This window comes from Phaseolus vulgaris, chromosome 7, assembly GCF_051622355.1.
Source record: "Phaseolus vulgaris cultivar YP4 chromosome 7, ASM5162235v1, whole genome shotgun sequence".
Classification (NCBI taxonomy): domain Eukaryota; kingdom Viridiplantae; phylum Streptophyta; class Magnoliopsida; order Fabales; family Fabaceae; genus Phaseolus; species Phaseolus vulgaris.
The window spans coordinates 52,910,895-52,926,628 of NC_143504.1; the positions used below are offsets into that span (position 1 = coordinate 52,910,895).

The 15,734-nt window shown below is 36.6% G+C and overlaps 2 protein-coding genes across 3 annotated transcripts; one reads left to right on the plus strand and one right to left on the minus strand.

Annotated features, from left to right (window-relative positions):
• The first annotated feature begins 1,704 nt into the window (after positions 1 to 1,704).
• Positions 1,705 to 12,143, plus strand: LOC137830178 (uncharacterized). 2 transcript variants are annotated; one of them, XR_011084163.2, is made up of 8 exons: positions 1,705 to 2,081; positions 2,336 to 2,435; positions 2,918 to 3,008; positions 3,117 to 3,174; positions 4,001 to 4,075; positions 11,128 to 11,176; positions 11,627 to 11,674; positions 11,907 to 12,143. XR_011084163.2 is itself a non-coding variant. In XM_068637354.2 (7 exons), the coding sequence occupies exons 1-7, from the start codon at positions 1,861 to 1,863 to the stop codon at positions 11,982 to 11,984; spliced, it is 645 nt and encodes a 214-aa protein (XP_068493455.1). In that variant the 5' UTR covers positions 1,705 to 1,860; the 3' UTR covers positions 11,985 to 12,143. The 2 variants fall into 2 exon arrangements, 1 of the variants encoding a protein (XP_068493455.1); XM_068637354.2 differs by lacking the exon at positions 4,001 to 4,075.
• Positions 12,144 to 12,446: 303 nt separating this feature from the next.
• Positions 12,447 to 15,528, minus strand: LOC137830176 (putative protein phosphatase 2C 49). Its single transcript, XM_068637352.2, has 4 exons — positions 15,011 to 15,528; positions 14,178 to 14,375; positions 13,864 to 14,099; positions 12,447 to 13,283 (listed from the first exon to the last, which is right to left on the minus strand). The coding sequence occupies exons 1-4, from the start codon at positions 15,188 to 15,190 to the stop codon at positions 12,707 to 12,709; spliced, it is 1,191 nt and encodes a 396-aa protein (XP_068493453.1). The 5' UTR covers positions 15,191 to 15,528; the 3' UTR covers positions 12,447 to 12,706.
• Between the last annotated feature and the right edge of the window lie 206 nt (positions 15,529 to 15,734).

Here is a 15,734-nt window from a genome sequence, read left to right on the forward strand (position 1 = left end):
TTTCAAATAATTAATTAATTGTAAATAATTATATATATTTTAAATAAGTCAAATAATATAAATAATTTGACTAATGTAGCAAATCACAAATAACAAAATTATAAACAAATCATAAATTATGATTTTTTTTGTCTGAACTAATAATTATTTTTATCACAAATCAAATAATACATTTTTCGTAAACCTATTTTTTGTTCCTTAAAATTAACACTCTTAGAAAATTATGTATTAAATTAATTTTTAACATTACATAACTTACTACCCAATATATTAAAAAAAAAATATGACGTGGCAGAAGTCGTGCCAAATTGACACAACTTTTGTATGATAGGGCAGAAGTCGTGCCAAATTGGCACGGCTTCAGTATGAAGCATAAGTCGTGCCAACTTGACACGACTTTAGTATGACATGGTAGAAGTCGTGCCTAATTGGTACGACTTCTGCATATGAAGTCGTCCCAATTAGGCAAGACTTGCCTAAATTTGTAATTTTTTTTTAAATGCATCCTATTTTGGTAAAAATAAAAAAATATACCCATGGTCAAAAAAACCGTTAACTAATCTATTAATAACAGTCAATTAGTTGTGATCTAGGGTTTTAAATTTAGAAACATTGGAGTATACATTAATTTTTCTCTCCTCGAATACTGAAAATATTTGAAGTAAAAAGAGACTAAAACATTTTAAGTGTAATAATTACAATATTTTAAATTTTATTTCAAATTTTAAAATCATAAAAATACAGAAATTAATAATTTTGTAACACTTCCTTTTTTTTTTCTTATAAACCAAACACTTCATTCAATTAGAATTTCTCCTCTCCTTTCATCTTAAATTAAAATATCTTCCATTTTGTCTCCATTACTAAAATCTCTAATTTATTTATTTATTATCCGAAAGTTAAGGTGTTTGAAGGGTAGATGAGTTGATTAAAACCACAAACAACCACCTATAATGAAAAAAGACAATAATTCTCCACCACATTTAGAATGATATTATTGAATTTAAAAAAGTATTGAGGTATAGGGAGAAGATACGGAGGTGGAAGGAGAATTTGTCTTTGATAAAAAAATATTGATTTTTCATTTGTATTTTACTATTTTTTAATGGTTTGTCAGTTATTTGAACATTGTATCGTTTTTTTAAAAATATATTTTAAATTACATAATTTAAAAATCTTTTTTACATCCATGAATATGAATCGTTTTTAGATTATGTATTCCGAAATGTATATTTTTAAAAAAGTGTGTTCTTCTAAACTTTTTCAAAATTTGAAAATATCTTATAATTATGTAATTTATATGTATTTTTCATAAAAGTATGTTCTAGATTCGGAAAAAACTTTTAATTATGTAATATGAAATGTGTTTTTTCAATTCTACTGACTCACAGATCATAAATTGATTTTCAAATTACCTAATCTAAAATAAAAATTTACATTCCGATTCACTAATACATAACGTTTTATTGAATATACAGACACAAGTTGTAGATTGCCTAATCTAATCTAGAAAGTACACAAATATTTTAATTAATTATGAACCGTGTAATCCAAAGAATCACCAAACCTTCAAACATTATAACTTTTTCACAAAAGGATATTTTTGGAGTTATAAAATTTATGGGGTGCAGGAAGAAGTAGCATGTGAAAGATTGGAAAGCCCATATTTGCATTTAAGTATTCATGGAGAAAATAAAATAAAGTGGGATCCATCAGCGTCACAGCAACATCTGGGCATCGCATAAACGTGCGATGCTGATTATTGTATGACACATCCTCACGATTGTCACGGAGGGAAGAGAGAGAGAGAGAGAGAGAGGAGCAAGAGAAGTGTGTCTCTGAATTCTGAAAATTTTGACCATGTCTGCAGCTGTGGTAGGCTCCATACCACCTTTGACTCCCATGTCGTCTTTTTGTAGAGCCACATTTGCCGCCAATTTCACCTCCACAAGGCTCCCCACTACTCCACTCTCCTCCAATCTCCTCTTCTTCAGGCTCACTCACACTGCTTCTTCCAAGCGAATCTCAACCTTCCGTGGCTTCAAGCGCTTTTCCCCTGTCATGGAGTGGCAGGATTGCACGTATCTTCTTCTTTTCTCACTCTTTCGTGTTTTACTTAATGTTAACGATTAAGCTTCCTGTATTCATAACTCAGCAGCTACTATGAAACCGTTTCGTGAGAATTTTACATTTATATCATTCGTTTCACACAGTTTTACATTTGCCTAGTGAGGTGTGATTGAGTGAGTACTTTAGAAACCCTCTTCCACTCGTAATACTGCCTTAATTACAAGGCTTGGGGTTGATAACTAGAAAAGAGTATTTCCAATTTCAGGGTTAAGATGCAGATTGATGTGCCCATCTCTGTAGCATATGCTTGTTATTCCGATCGCGAAGCCATCCCAAAATGGATGCCCTTTATTTCCTCTGTTAAGGTCTGCTTGCTTTGCTTCCCACCTTCTATTTCACGGATCATTTTTCTGAATTACTGAGATAGGGCCTTGTAAGGGGTGTGGGAAATAAATTCCCGTAATTGTTTATGTGTGACTTATATCTTGTACTCCTGTTTTTCTTAGCATCACAGAAAATCTTAGGATATTATGGAACCTAATAAGTTATAAAGGGTCGTCATAAATAATCAACAATGGCTGTCTGATAGGTGTAACACAGTAGATTTGGTATTTTTACTTTTTTTCCTTGCTTAGTCAAACAAGTTGCTGGTGTGTTTGAAATCTTTGATTCCCTGCCTTGTTGCCAAGGAAGGATGTCCTGACATTACAATCAGAGTCTAGGTGTTTTTATATTTGGATCCAAATGGTGCCTACGAATACTGAAGCCCTGTAATTTTCGTTCAATAATCATGAACTGAAAAAAATAATCGTTTTGATTTCATGCAAATGTTGTATTTGTTCCGCAGATACTGCCAGACAAACCTGACCTATCACGGTGGACCTTGAAATATAAGGCCTTTGGTCGTGATATTGAATTCTCTTGGCTTGCTCGTAATATGCAGGAAAAGATCCCCAACCTAATACTATACTTCTTTTTTCCCAATAAAGTTCTGTTTTAGTTACAAATTGCAATTGGTATCTGTTATTCACGTTATATCATCTTCTTGCAGCCCATTCCAAATCAGAAAATCCACTGGCGATCTATGGAAGGTCTTCCAAACAGGTAACTTACAAGAATATTTTGCTAAGTGAATGTCATGTGATTAATTAAATTTTGGTAGTTCAACATTGTGTGGAGATATTTGAGATGTATGACAACAACAAAGAAAAGTTCAGATACACTATCTTTGTTGACCGACTATCCTTTATATCATATTGAACTGTCCAAGCTTTATTGTAGTTTTTCCTAGCAATGGTGGTAATACATTATATTTAGATCAGCTACCAGAGATGAACTTGGAATGTTTGATGATGATATGCTGAAGTAATATAGAAATTAACAGAATTTTATTTGTTCTATTAATTTTTGTATGTATGTACATATTTGAGGAAGGCAGAGGAATCTAGAGTAAATTTAGATGGGAATGTGTGATACATGCATATTATTATCTTGCTTCATCTTTCTTGCTTTGCTTTGTTTCCCATGCATAGTATTCAATAATATTCACTCAGCTTATGCTTAATTGGCAGAATTTACTTTATGACGTAGATTTTATGCCCTTTTTCTTGTATATGAATCCCAAAAAAAGAAGGGAGGATAAATCCTTGCTCTCACTAGTGTCCCAAAGTTATAAAGAGAAAGATTCTTATGTATGCCTCATCTTAAATGTTGTATGTGTATTAAATTCAGCCATGAATGTAATATAAAAGTAGTTTATTCCAATATATATCCTATAAATTAAACACCTTAGTCCTTAGCTGTTTTTTATAGTAATATTTTGCTAGTAAGGAATATCACTATCCAACTTTTGTGCCTATGATATAAACATTTTATGGTTTCATTTCTTAGAGCCTGACCTGAAACTGGTATGCTTCTGTGCTGTGTATAGTGCATATTGTCATGTAATTTCATGGAGTAAAAAGACCCTTCCACCTTTAAAGCAGTGACGATCTTTAGTAATTAGGTTAGCGTTTTTCTCCTTACCTTTATCTGTGGTGTGTTTATACATTAAGATATTAGATAAATCTATGCCTTCGCACTTGTAGTGAACTCTAAGAATGTGAATGGAATGCTTCTGGCATGATTAAAGAATACCTAGTTGTATCTTGTTCACACTATCTAACTGTAGCTAAAATACATTTGCTGCATAAATCATGATTAGCATTGATATAGGGGGATGGGGGTGAGTTGAAGACTCCATATTTTTGTTACACAACTTTGATGTGAGAAAAGAAGAATTTCTAATAACAATTTTAATTTTCACAAATAATTAAACCCCTCTTCACTTTATTTTGTATTTGTGTGGAGATATACAAGTAGAGAAATATTTTATATGTAATATAATATATCATTAAAGAATATATATTTATATTTTGAAATGTTTAGGGAAATGCTAACTATCGCCCTAATTTTTAATTTTTAATTTTCATGATTTTTAAATGCGTTCCTGTATGATTTCCAATAAAAACTTTCTCCTTTTTATTTTCTTATTCAATGCTCTTAAGACACTGGTTAGCAGGATTTGAATATTTTAGGAGGCTTTATTTCGTTATTTTGTTGAGACTCGTCATAAAACCAGGTCTGCAACTTAGAGAATTCGGGTTAGTCTGATTTTATTCATTTTCAAGAAAGCTTTCATAGAAACAGCTTATACCAGAGCTACGGTTGTTCAAAAAGTATTAATGAAAATCTGAACCATGAACCAAACCAAAACGTAAGTTAAAAGGGAAATAGTTTGAATTGGTTCGGACAAATTGTTTCTTCGATTCGATTCCAGGAAATTCAGTTTGGTTTTCTTTGAATGAGCCTTTTTGTTATATTCTAAAGTTTTAGGATTTAATTAGTAGTTTCTATTATTTATCATTTATCTTTAGTTGGGATTTAATTAGTTAGGATTTAAATCTTTAGTTGGGATTTAATTAGTTAGGATTTAATTAAGTACTTTTATCATTTATCATTTATCTTTAGTTGGGATTTAATTAGTTAGGATTTTATCATTTATCTTTCTAGCATTTATCTTTATCATTTGTAATCTTTAGTACCCTATAAATAGAGTATTGAACTATTATTTGAGATATCAATAATATATGCACTTTGTTTCCGTTTCTCAATTCTCTATCATTGTTCTTGTTCTTGGTATAATCGGAAGCCCCCTAAAGGTTCCCTTTGTCCAAAGCCTAATCGTTCTTCGAAATCTCTTACGAGAGGACCTAGACGCTTCTACACACGATCGTTCATATCAATTGGTATCAGCTAGGACCTTCCAGTACTTCAATGGCAGAATCAACACGCTCCGCTCAAGCTACTAGGGAGATGGAAGATCGACTCTCCCAAAGGATGGATAATCGGTTTATGGAACTCGCGACTACGTTGAAGGAAACTTTGACTCTTTCTATGAAAGACACCATCCAGGATTTACTTACTCAATCTCAAGGTGAACGCTCCCCTCGGCCCTCACCTGAGACAATGTCGCGCGGACCTCGAACGGGGTCTTCTTATGTTTGTGGCACGCGGTTGGCACGCATCGACTTTCCCCGATTCAATGGCGAAAATGTTAATCAGTGGATTTATCAATGCGAAAATTATTTTCTCATTGACAAGACTCAGAGGAATTCAAGGTACAGCTGGCACTTGTGCATCTAGAAGGAAAGGCCTTGCAATGGCATACCGCACTTCAGAACTCTGATTTAGATATGGCTGCACCTTCATGGTCGGGATTCACCAAAAGTCTAAAAGATCGGTTTGGTGCAATTGGCGATGATCCCATGGTTGCGCTAATGCCTCTGCGACAAAAGACGTCCGTTGATGCCTATCATGAAGAGTTTGATTCCATCATTACAAGATTAAAGTTAGCTAATGATCATGTTCTCAGTTGCTTCCTTGGTGGCTTAAAGCAAGACATCCAGATGATGGTACGCATGTTCCAACCTACATCTCTACAACATGCATTTACTTTGGCCAGGACGTATGAAGCAGCCAATTCTAGCAAGTCGACGACCAAATTCCACAGGGGAGTCTTAGGTCCAGCTCCAGTGCCTCTATCATCGTCATCTCCAATCACTGCGGTTCCCAAACCTAAACCCACACGCCACCTAACGCCAGAATTCATAGCAGAACGCAGAGCCCAAGGCCTTTGTTATTTTTGTGATGAACCCCACTCAATGGAGCACAGTAGAGTACACAAGAAATTACAGCTTCACGTCATGGAGATGGAGGAAGAAGATGACGCACAGGATAGTCCTCCCAGTGACGATACTGACTTATTGCAATGGAAGGAACCACAAATCTCAGTCAACGCATTAACAGGAGTGGTTGGGTTCAGGACTATGAGAATCACTGGATATCATCAAAAACGACCTTTACATATTCTCATTGATAGTGGCAGCACTCATAATTTCTTAGATACCCAAATGGCTCAAAAATATGGGTGCGTAATTGAGACAATTGCCCCTTTGAATGTCGTGGTAGCAGATGGGTCAAAGATCAAGATATCTTCCGTGGTCAAAAATTTTAGTTGGACAATTCAACACAACTTTTACTGCTGATATGCTACTCCTTCCTTTGGGGTGTTGCGATTTAGTGTTGGGAATTGAGTGGCTCATAACATTGGGCGATATTTTATGGAATTTCGACAAACTCACTATGGAATTCAAGGTACAAGGAAGGCGACATGTTCTACGTGGCTCTATGGCCCCCAAGCTTAAACCTGCACACAAGCAACAGTTGAGCAAAGCTTTTATTGACGGTGTACATTTGTCTATGATACACGTGGGTGCAGGGGAGGACATGTTGTTGCAGTCCTTGACTACACATGCTGCAGAACAGGAGATTCCAACTGAGATCGCGAATCTCTTACAAGAATTTGCAGATATCTTTCAAGAACCACAACAATTACCACCCTTTCGACCAGGCCATGATCATCATATTCCATTGATTCAGGGAGTTAATCCAGTCAACAAACGGCCTTACAGGTATGCCACAACTCAAAAAGATATTATTGACCAACTTATACATGAATATTTGCAATCCGGAATTATACAGGAAAGCTGCAGCCCTTACGCCAGCCCCGTGGTTCTTGTAAGCAAAAAAGATGGTTCATGGAGACTTTGTGTTGATTATAGGGATCTGAATAAGGGCACAGTCAAGAACAAATTTCCTATTCCTTTAGTTGATGATCTACTGGATGAATTAGCAGGATCTACTGCTTTTTCGAAAATTGATTTACGTGCAGGCTATAATCAAGTTCGAATGAATCCCGACGATGTGTGGAAGACAGCTTTTCGAACACACTCGGGACATTATGAGTACCTGGTGATGCCATTTGGACTCACCAACGCTCCGACTACATTCCAAGGATTAATGAACTCCATTTTTCAGAGGTTTTTAAGGAAATTTTTGTTGGTGTTTTTTTATGATATTCTAGTCTACAGCAAAAACATAACGGAGCACATACAACATCTCAAAGAAGTATTGCAGACTCTCCGTATCCATTCTCTTTTTGCCAAGAGATCTAAATGCTATTTTGCTGTTTCCGAAGTGGAGTACTTAGGCCATATTATTAATGCACATGGCGTTTCCACGGACTCCAACAAAGTTGCTGCTATGGTAAGCTGGCCTCTACCGCGAACCCTAAAGCAATTACGAGGGTTTTTGGGCTTAGCTGGGTATTATAGAAGATTTGTCCGCGGCTATGGCATCATTGCTAAACCCTTAACTGATATGCTTAAGAAGGACAATTTCCTTTGGTGTGAGAGGGCTGAACAAGCTTTTCACGACCTTAAGAAGATGATGAGCAGTACTCCCGTTTTAGCACTACCTGATTTCACAAAAGTCTTTGTTGTGGAGGTAGATGCTTCTGGGCAAGGCGTGGGAGCAGTTTTGATGCAAGACCACCATCCCATAGCTTTTATTAGTAGAATTTTTAATCTTCAACAACAAGCTTATTCAACATACGAAAAGGAATTGGTGGGAGTAGTCTTTGCTGTGCAAAAATGGCGACATTACCTGTTGAATCGTCATTTTACTATCAAGACGGATCATTACAGCCTTAAATACATCTTAGATCAAAGATGGTCCACCGAGTTTCAACAAAAATGGCTAGTCAAGCTGATGGAATTTGATTTCACCATAGAATATCGCCAATGAAAAGAAAATGTTGTCGCTGATGCATTATCTAGAAGGGACATAGTGGAATGCAAAGGTTTAATTACCTTACAACTACAGTCTGAGTTACTACAGGATATACAACAATCATGGATTACAGATATTCACTTACAGAAACTCATAACAAAGTTAAAGGCGAATACAAGTTCCCATAAACATTATACATGGGAAAACAATGAACTTAGAAGAAAAGGCAGGCTGGTTGTAGGGATAGATGGGTTATTGAGAAAGAAGATTTTGCAGTGGCTACATGCCTCAGCGGAGGGCGGTCATTCGGGTATGAATGCAATAGTGAAAAGGGTCAAGGCAGTGGTTTATTGGAAAGGCTTAAATAAAGATATCAAACATTTTATCCAACGGTGTTCTGTGTGTCAGCAAAATAAATATGACACCGCTGCTACTCCAGGCCTTCTACAACCTCTACCCATTCCGCAGACCATTTGGCAGCACATCACCATGGATTTCATTGAAGGGTTACCACATTCAGAAGGTAAACAAGTCATTTTTGTGGTAGTAGACAGGTTGAGCAAAGCTGCCCATTTTATGGCCCTAACTCATCCCTATACGGCGAGAAGTTTTGCTCAAGCATTTTTGGACAACGTGTTCAAGTTACATGGATGTCCAGAAACCATTACCAGTGATAGAGATCCGATTTTTGTGAGCCAATTTTGGAAAGAATTTATGGCAGTACAAGGAGTGCAAGTTCAACTGTCCACAAGTTATCATCCCCAAACAGATGGCCAGACGGAGGTGGTGAATAGATGCTTAGAAACTTATTTGAGATGTATGTGTGTTGACTCACCACACAAATGGGTGCAATGGCTTCCTCTTGCAGAATGGTGGTATAATACCACATTCCATACAGCCATCAAAGCCACCCCTTATGAAATTGTGTATGGTCAACCACCTCCTATCCATTTACCATACTTACCAGGAGAATCCAGCATTGAATTGGTAGATAGAAGCCTTCTCAAGAGAGAACAAATGTTGAAAGTGATAAAATTTCATTTAAAACGAGCACAAGAGAGAATGAAGCAACTAGCAGATAGACACAGATCCGAGAGGGGTTTTGAGATTGGTGACTTAGTTTACGTTAAGTTGCAAGCTTACAGGCAGGTATCCGTAAGCTTCAAACCAAATGCTAAGTTGAGCCCAAAGTATTTTGGGCCCTACAAGGTTTTGGATAAGGTGGGGGAGGTAGCTTATATGCTAGAACTTCCAGTGCATTCTAAGATTCACAATGTCTTCCATGTATCACAACTAAGGAAACATGTGGGAGACATGGTGGTTTCCACTACGCTGCCTTATCAATCTGAAGACCCACTACAACTGAAAGAGCCTGAAGCTATCATTGACCGCATGACAGTTAAGCGAAGAGGAAGGGCAGTCACAAAGGTTTTAGTGAAATGGAAGCACCAACTTCCTGAGGATGCAACTTGGGAGTTCTACTTTGATTTGAAGAAGAAGTACCCATTGTTCCATTCTTGAGGGCAAGAATGTTGTTATGGGGAGGGCATTGTTATATTCTAAAGTTTTAGGATTTAATTAGTAGTTTCTATTATTTATCATTTATCTTTAGTTGGGATTTAATTAGTTAGGATTTAAATCTTTAGTTGGGATTTAATTAGTTAGGATTTAATTAAGTACTTTTATCATTTATCATTTATCTTTAGTTGGGATTTAATTAGTTAGGATTTTATCATTTATCTTTCTAGCATTTATCTTTATCATTTGTAATCTTTAGTACTCTATAAATAGAGTATTGAACTATTACTTGAGATATCAATAATATATGCACTTTGTTTCCGTTTCTCAATTCTCTATCATTGTTCTTGTTCTTGGTATAATCGGAAGCCCCCTAAAGGTTCCCTTTGTCCAAAGCCTAATCGTTCTTCGAAATCTCTTACGAGAGGACCTAGACGCTTCTACACACGATCGTTCATATCACTTTTCCATTCTCATTTAAAAACTGTTCAGTTGGTTTGGATGAACCTTTTTCCAGTTTGGTCTGGACGAATTGTTTTCAATTTTGTTTGGTGTTCTTAGCTAAACCGAACCATGAACAGGCCTCGCCAAAGCCTATCTCCTTAGAGAAAAAATTTTCTGCCCAACATGATGCCTGACAAATCCAAGGTTCATGAACCCCCTCTCTCATGCACCCCAGCCCTTTAAATACCCTATCACATCACGAGGATCATTCCTCTAACACACTAACAATCAGCACATAGGGATGACAAAGTGAATCCTCAAAAGTATCCACAAATAGGTAAGGTACTTGCTTAATGGGATGGGTCCATATTAGGTATTATTTGCAAATTTTAATATAGATAGTGGGTAAGATAATATAGTACCTACCACGTCCCGCCTCATCTTATCCCTATAATTTATTTATTTGTGTGTATGTATATATATAATTGATCAAGTGCATTTTCCCACCAAGAATGAAATTTTGAAGTAATTTTAATTATTTTTTTATTGATTTATTGAATTTATACATAAGTACTGGTACGGCTGTGACGTATAAAGATACTCAATAAGGATTAAAGTTGTTAATCATGTGAGCACGGTGTTGTTTTGAAATACGGATAATGTAGTAGACACATTGTCAAGTTAACTAACTCAAACGAGCACCACACTTATTCCTTCTAGAACAGAGCTTTCATATTGTGGGTGCTCTTTGTTATCCATTATCACATCCTTTTCATCTTTCACACTAGAATCATGAGTTTCATCAGCGCTTGTCATAGTCTACTGTATGTACAATCAAAACTTGATGTGATGGACACTAAAGACACTATATTGCATTATTAAGTATTTTTAAGATTTTTAATTGTTCGATTTCTCATGTGGCAGAGGTGCTGTACGATTCTATCCGAAAGGTCCTTCATCGTGTTTAGTAGAAGTAAGGTTCTTCATACAAATTTTTACATTTTTTACCTCTATATATTGATATTTATAAGCATTCAATCTTTCTTAAGACAACTTTTATCTACCAATGTTGCCTATATGGGTATTTGTGGAGTTTCATACTTTGATCCCATGCTTAAAATTTTTGGGCACGCCTATAACATTTTAACTCTCACGGAGTATTTGTCAAACTAGCTGCATGTTCCTAATGGTCCAACTAATCGCGTATTCCGATTAGTCCAGTGCACAACTAGGTGGTGCACTACATGTATGTATCTATGTAATAATTTTTCATGTTGGTCCCATTAACATTTTTTTTCCACGCATTTGACTTCTATCAAGAAATTGGGAGAACTTGAAAGTGATTATTTATTGTTCTTTTGTCGAATTTTCTACCTTAGCGGCCCTTACTCAAGCACTAACTACTGCATATTTGTCGTTACAGCTTACAGTCTCGTATGAGGTTCCTCAACTTTTAGCTCCAGTGGCATCGGTGAGCAATCTGACCGGAAAATAATTAAGTTCGTAATAGCTTAGGTTGAAAAAAGCCGTGATAAAATCTCTAATTATCATTTAGTGTGAGCAAGTTAGGGGATAGGAAAACTGTTTTACTAGTTTTATTCGCTTGTTTTGAATTTTCACCCGGTTATAGTAGTTATATTCTCACCTTTTATACCGCTTTGAACCTTTTTCTGACGTTCCCCCCTTCATGATTTAATTGGCAGGCACTGCAACCTTTTCTTGAAGGTTTACTTCAACGTGGTTTGGAAAGATTTGCTACATTCGCCAAAGGTTACATCTAAGATTTTATTATGGTCCCGAATTTTATAGATGGGATACATTTGTATAAGCATAGATGATTATTTTCATATTGATCTCAATTTTGTCCATTGATTGAATTACTGAAGGATGATCTTATTGCATGAATGATTACCCAATTTGTAAGTGGAAATTATGTTGAAGGATGGTCTTAAGAGTCGCTTAGATTTTTTCTTAGTTTTTTAATGCATAATAAACACATCAGACATAATGCTGAAAGTATCTTCTTAAAACCGCAATCCGAAATTTGTAAAGCTGCTTTGAACGCTTCAGAAATGTTCCGATTTAGATCCTAGCAAGTAAAATTTGCCAAACCTTTTGGAGGACCGAAGCTCCAGTGAGTCCTATGCCGAGTCTATTGGTACTTTTCTATGAAAGTGAAAATGAAAATGAGCTTCACCCAGTCTGCACCTCATCATATAAAATTGCTGACAAATAGTGGAATATAAACTAAGACATTACGAACAGTTTTATTGACACACAAGAATCTGACATGCATATGGCAGTCAACAAAAATTGGGTATAGTACAAAATAATAATGTAACGACATTACATATTTACACCACCATCCTCTGGCCCAGTTTATGTACATCCACCGACCACGTTAAAAAAAATGATGGCTGCTTTTTCCAATGTCTAAACTGAAGCAGCCAAAAACAGTATGTATAAACTCAACAGCATTCTTTGATGAACCGTGTATACACATTCAGTTGCTAGCACTGCCTTCCAACAAGCTCCTCAAGCTACAAAGAGCCTCTGCAGAGAGGCTACAGCATCTCAATTTCCGTTGGCGAGGAGGGGATGGCTCTGGCTCCATGTGGTCGAGGGAAGAAAAACATATAATGATCACAGTGAGATTGTCAAATGTGTTCAGGCGTAGTGCCTCCATAACCAGGTCCCTGGCACACTTTTCAGGGTCGTCGTGCCTCCTCAGGCTTCTGCGAACAAGGCTAACTGCATGCTGACTTGACATGACATCCCATATGCCATCGCATCCTATGATGAGGAATTCATCTTCCTCTGTTAGAACAACTTGCCGGAACTCAGGCTCTGCAATCAAAGGTGAGGGACCACCTTTTGGTAACTTCATGTCCCAGTCCCCTAGTGCTCGAGTAACTGATAAAACCCCATTGAGATAACCATCATCTATGTAGCCACCCAATTCTTCAACACGCCTCCGCTCTGATGGATAAATAGGCCTGTGATCTTGAGACATGTCAATGGCCTCTCCTTTGCGACAGAGAACTGCTCTGCAGTCGCCAGCATTGGCCACCATTAGAAGCCTGAAAGAAGCTTACAAGAAATCAGCAAAGGAAATATAGAGAGGGAAAGACATCTTCTTTCAATCTAACAATATCCATACATTAGAGACTGCAATAAAAGCGAAATCTATCCTCTCAAACATTAGCAGGTTCACGAAATATGAAAGAAAAAAGAAATAATAGGACACCCCAATAAAAGGACAATAAATCTTGAAGCAATGATAGAGAACACCCCAATAATGCCCAAGAACTGGATTTTATAAAAGAAACTGCACGTATTACCTATTCTGATAAACTTTCCATAACCTTTAAAGAGGAAGAAATAAGAAAGAAAAAATAAATAAACTTTTTCTATAAACTAAAATTAGACAAACTAATTTGTAATAGTTTATTTCATTTAGCATCTTTAAAAGCTTATTTTAGCTTATCAATAAGCTTATTTCAATTAATAGGAAAAACTTATTTTGTTTCTTTTATTTTCTATGAATGTTAATAGAAAAATTTATCCAAACACAACACAAGTAAGATAGATAAATATAATCCAGTAAGCTGCTAAAAGTGTACAAATAAAGAAGAACAAAGAATGTAAAGTATGGATTACCTTCCAAATATCAAAGCAGTAAGGGCCGTGGTGCCTGATGAACTATTCACACTGCAATCATCGGCCAAAGCTGAATCAGCCAAAAGAAACGCCTTTCTGAGGGAATCCTCTACCTCTTCCAGAAATACATTATTGACTTCAGAAGTCTGGGGGAAACTGACATCTTCGAAGAAGAATTTTATCACGTTTTTTCTTATATAAGCTGCAGCTTCAGGTCCTCCATGGCCATCAAACACCTAGGATATTGCCAAACCTCAGTTAAATTTAGAATAAGAACGAACAAGTTCAAGAGACAGAGGTGAAAAATTGATTACCCCATAAAAAGCACTTGGCTTTGGAAAGTTGTATAGTGATCCCATATGAGATGACAAATCATCTATCCTTATATGTTCATCTTCCATGTATCTCCGTGGCCCAATGTCAGCAAAACTACCTGAACGGAGGCAAGGTATAAACTGCAGAACCGTAGATTCAAGAGCAGCATCTGAGATCCTGTCTGCAGACTTAAAATCCTACAGAAGAACAATTAAATATAAATCAGCAAAACAAGAATCACTATTTGTAAAACTTTGTGAACCACTGATGCTCCAAACCACAAGAAGAGCACATGCTAACAATCAAATCACAATTTCAAAAATCTATTGCAAAATTACAAACATCTTCATGGAGGATTTGATCAACAACAGATGTTGGCGAGCAACAATGTTACCCTTCTAGGTACCAACTACAACAAAATCCATCCAGACACATCCATTAAATTCAACATCAAATGAACAGGGAAATTCCCTTACTGTTGCTAGGACACAATTGGAATCATCATAAATAAGCCGTTAAACTAAACACACGTTCTAAAATTTAACAAGTAAAACATTGAAGTAAATAACCTAAACGAAATCAACAAAATTCAGCTATCTTCACCTAAGCTCAACACACACGCTTAACCCCTGATCCAAAAGTTTCAAGAAAATTTCCTTTCTTGGAGGGACCTTGATCCGAGAAAGAGAAACAAAGAATTCACATGATTGAGCAAGCAAACAGAAAGAATTAAAGAACCCCATCAGTTCTATGACCATCTATGTCATCCAACAACAGACCCACAAAATCACAAGAAAAAAAAATATGAAAAAGAGGGTTTTCAAAATCTAACTTCTTGAGAAGTGAGTAACTCGGCGGAGACCAACTCAGTGACACGAACTCGGTCAAAACTCGAAGGCAAATTAGCATCTGCATCTCCGATCTCGTGAATATCGCTTCCCTTGTTTGGAAAATGCTTCACATCCAACACACCCACGTTCTGTGGACACACAACCTCTGCTTCAGCCACCATGTTCTTCTATGCTTTCTCTTTTTCCTCCTCTAAACTTCTCTCGCGAAAACTGATCCAAATCCAACGTTGTACAAAGCTGAAAACTGTTGTGCTATGTTCCAAAAATACTTGATTGATGTTAAAAACTGTTCCGATTTTCTTCTCTTCTGTTGAGATTTCTGGGGAATTTTCTCGCGGTTTCTGTTGGGATTGGTGATCAAAAGCTTCTGCCACGAAGGGGTTGAAACACAATATAAGAGGCTCCACTCTGGAACCGGCGGCTGCCTGTACCCTCGTTAGCTTTACGGACACGTGGAGTTTCTAGTACCACAACGCGTTTGCCTTGCACGCGTTGAGGCTTGGCTTAACCGACACGTGACGGTGTTTACAGGTTGACGTGTGACCTTTGAAGTGTTGGGGAGTTGCGTATCCGAAATGACCATAAGGTCCTTAGAGATATAAGCTGTCAGTTTTGACTCGAGGGTTGGTTACGGTTGGAAGAGGGGTAAGATAGGAAGTTCGAGTAACGCCGACCGATTAATATAACTGTTTTCTTGTGTTCATA

Coding starts and splice junctions, on each gene's coding strand:
- LOC137830178 (XM_068637354.2), top strand. CDS start 1,861: ATGTCTGCAGCTGTGGTAGGCTCCATACCACCTTTGACTCCCATGTCG. Junction 2,082..2,335: donor ATGGAGTGGCAGGATTGCAC/GTATCTTCTTCT, acceptor TTCCAATTTCAG/GGTTAAGATGCAGATTGATG. Junction 11,177..11,626: donor CTTCATCGTGTTTAGTAGAA/GTAAGGTTCTTC, acceptor TTGTCGTTACAG/CTTACAGTCTCGTATGAGGT.
- LOC137830176 (XM_068637352.2), bottom strand. CDS start 15,190: ATGGTGGCTGAAGCAGAGGTTGTGTGTCCACAGAACGTGGGTGTGTTG. Junction 14,376..15,010: donor AGTTACTCACTTCTCAAGAA/GTTAGATTTTGA, acceptor GTTCTTCTGTAG/GATTTTAAGTCTGCAGACAG. Junction 13,284..13,863: donor ACTGCTTTGATATTTGGAAG/GTAATCCATACT, acceptor AGCTTCTTTCAG/GCTTCTAATGGTGGCCAATG.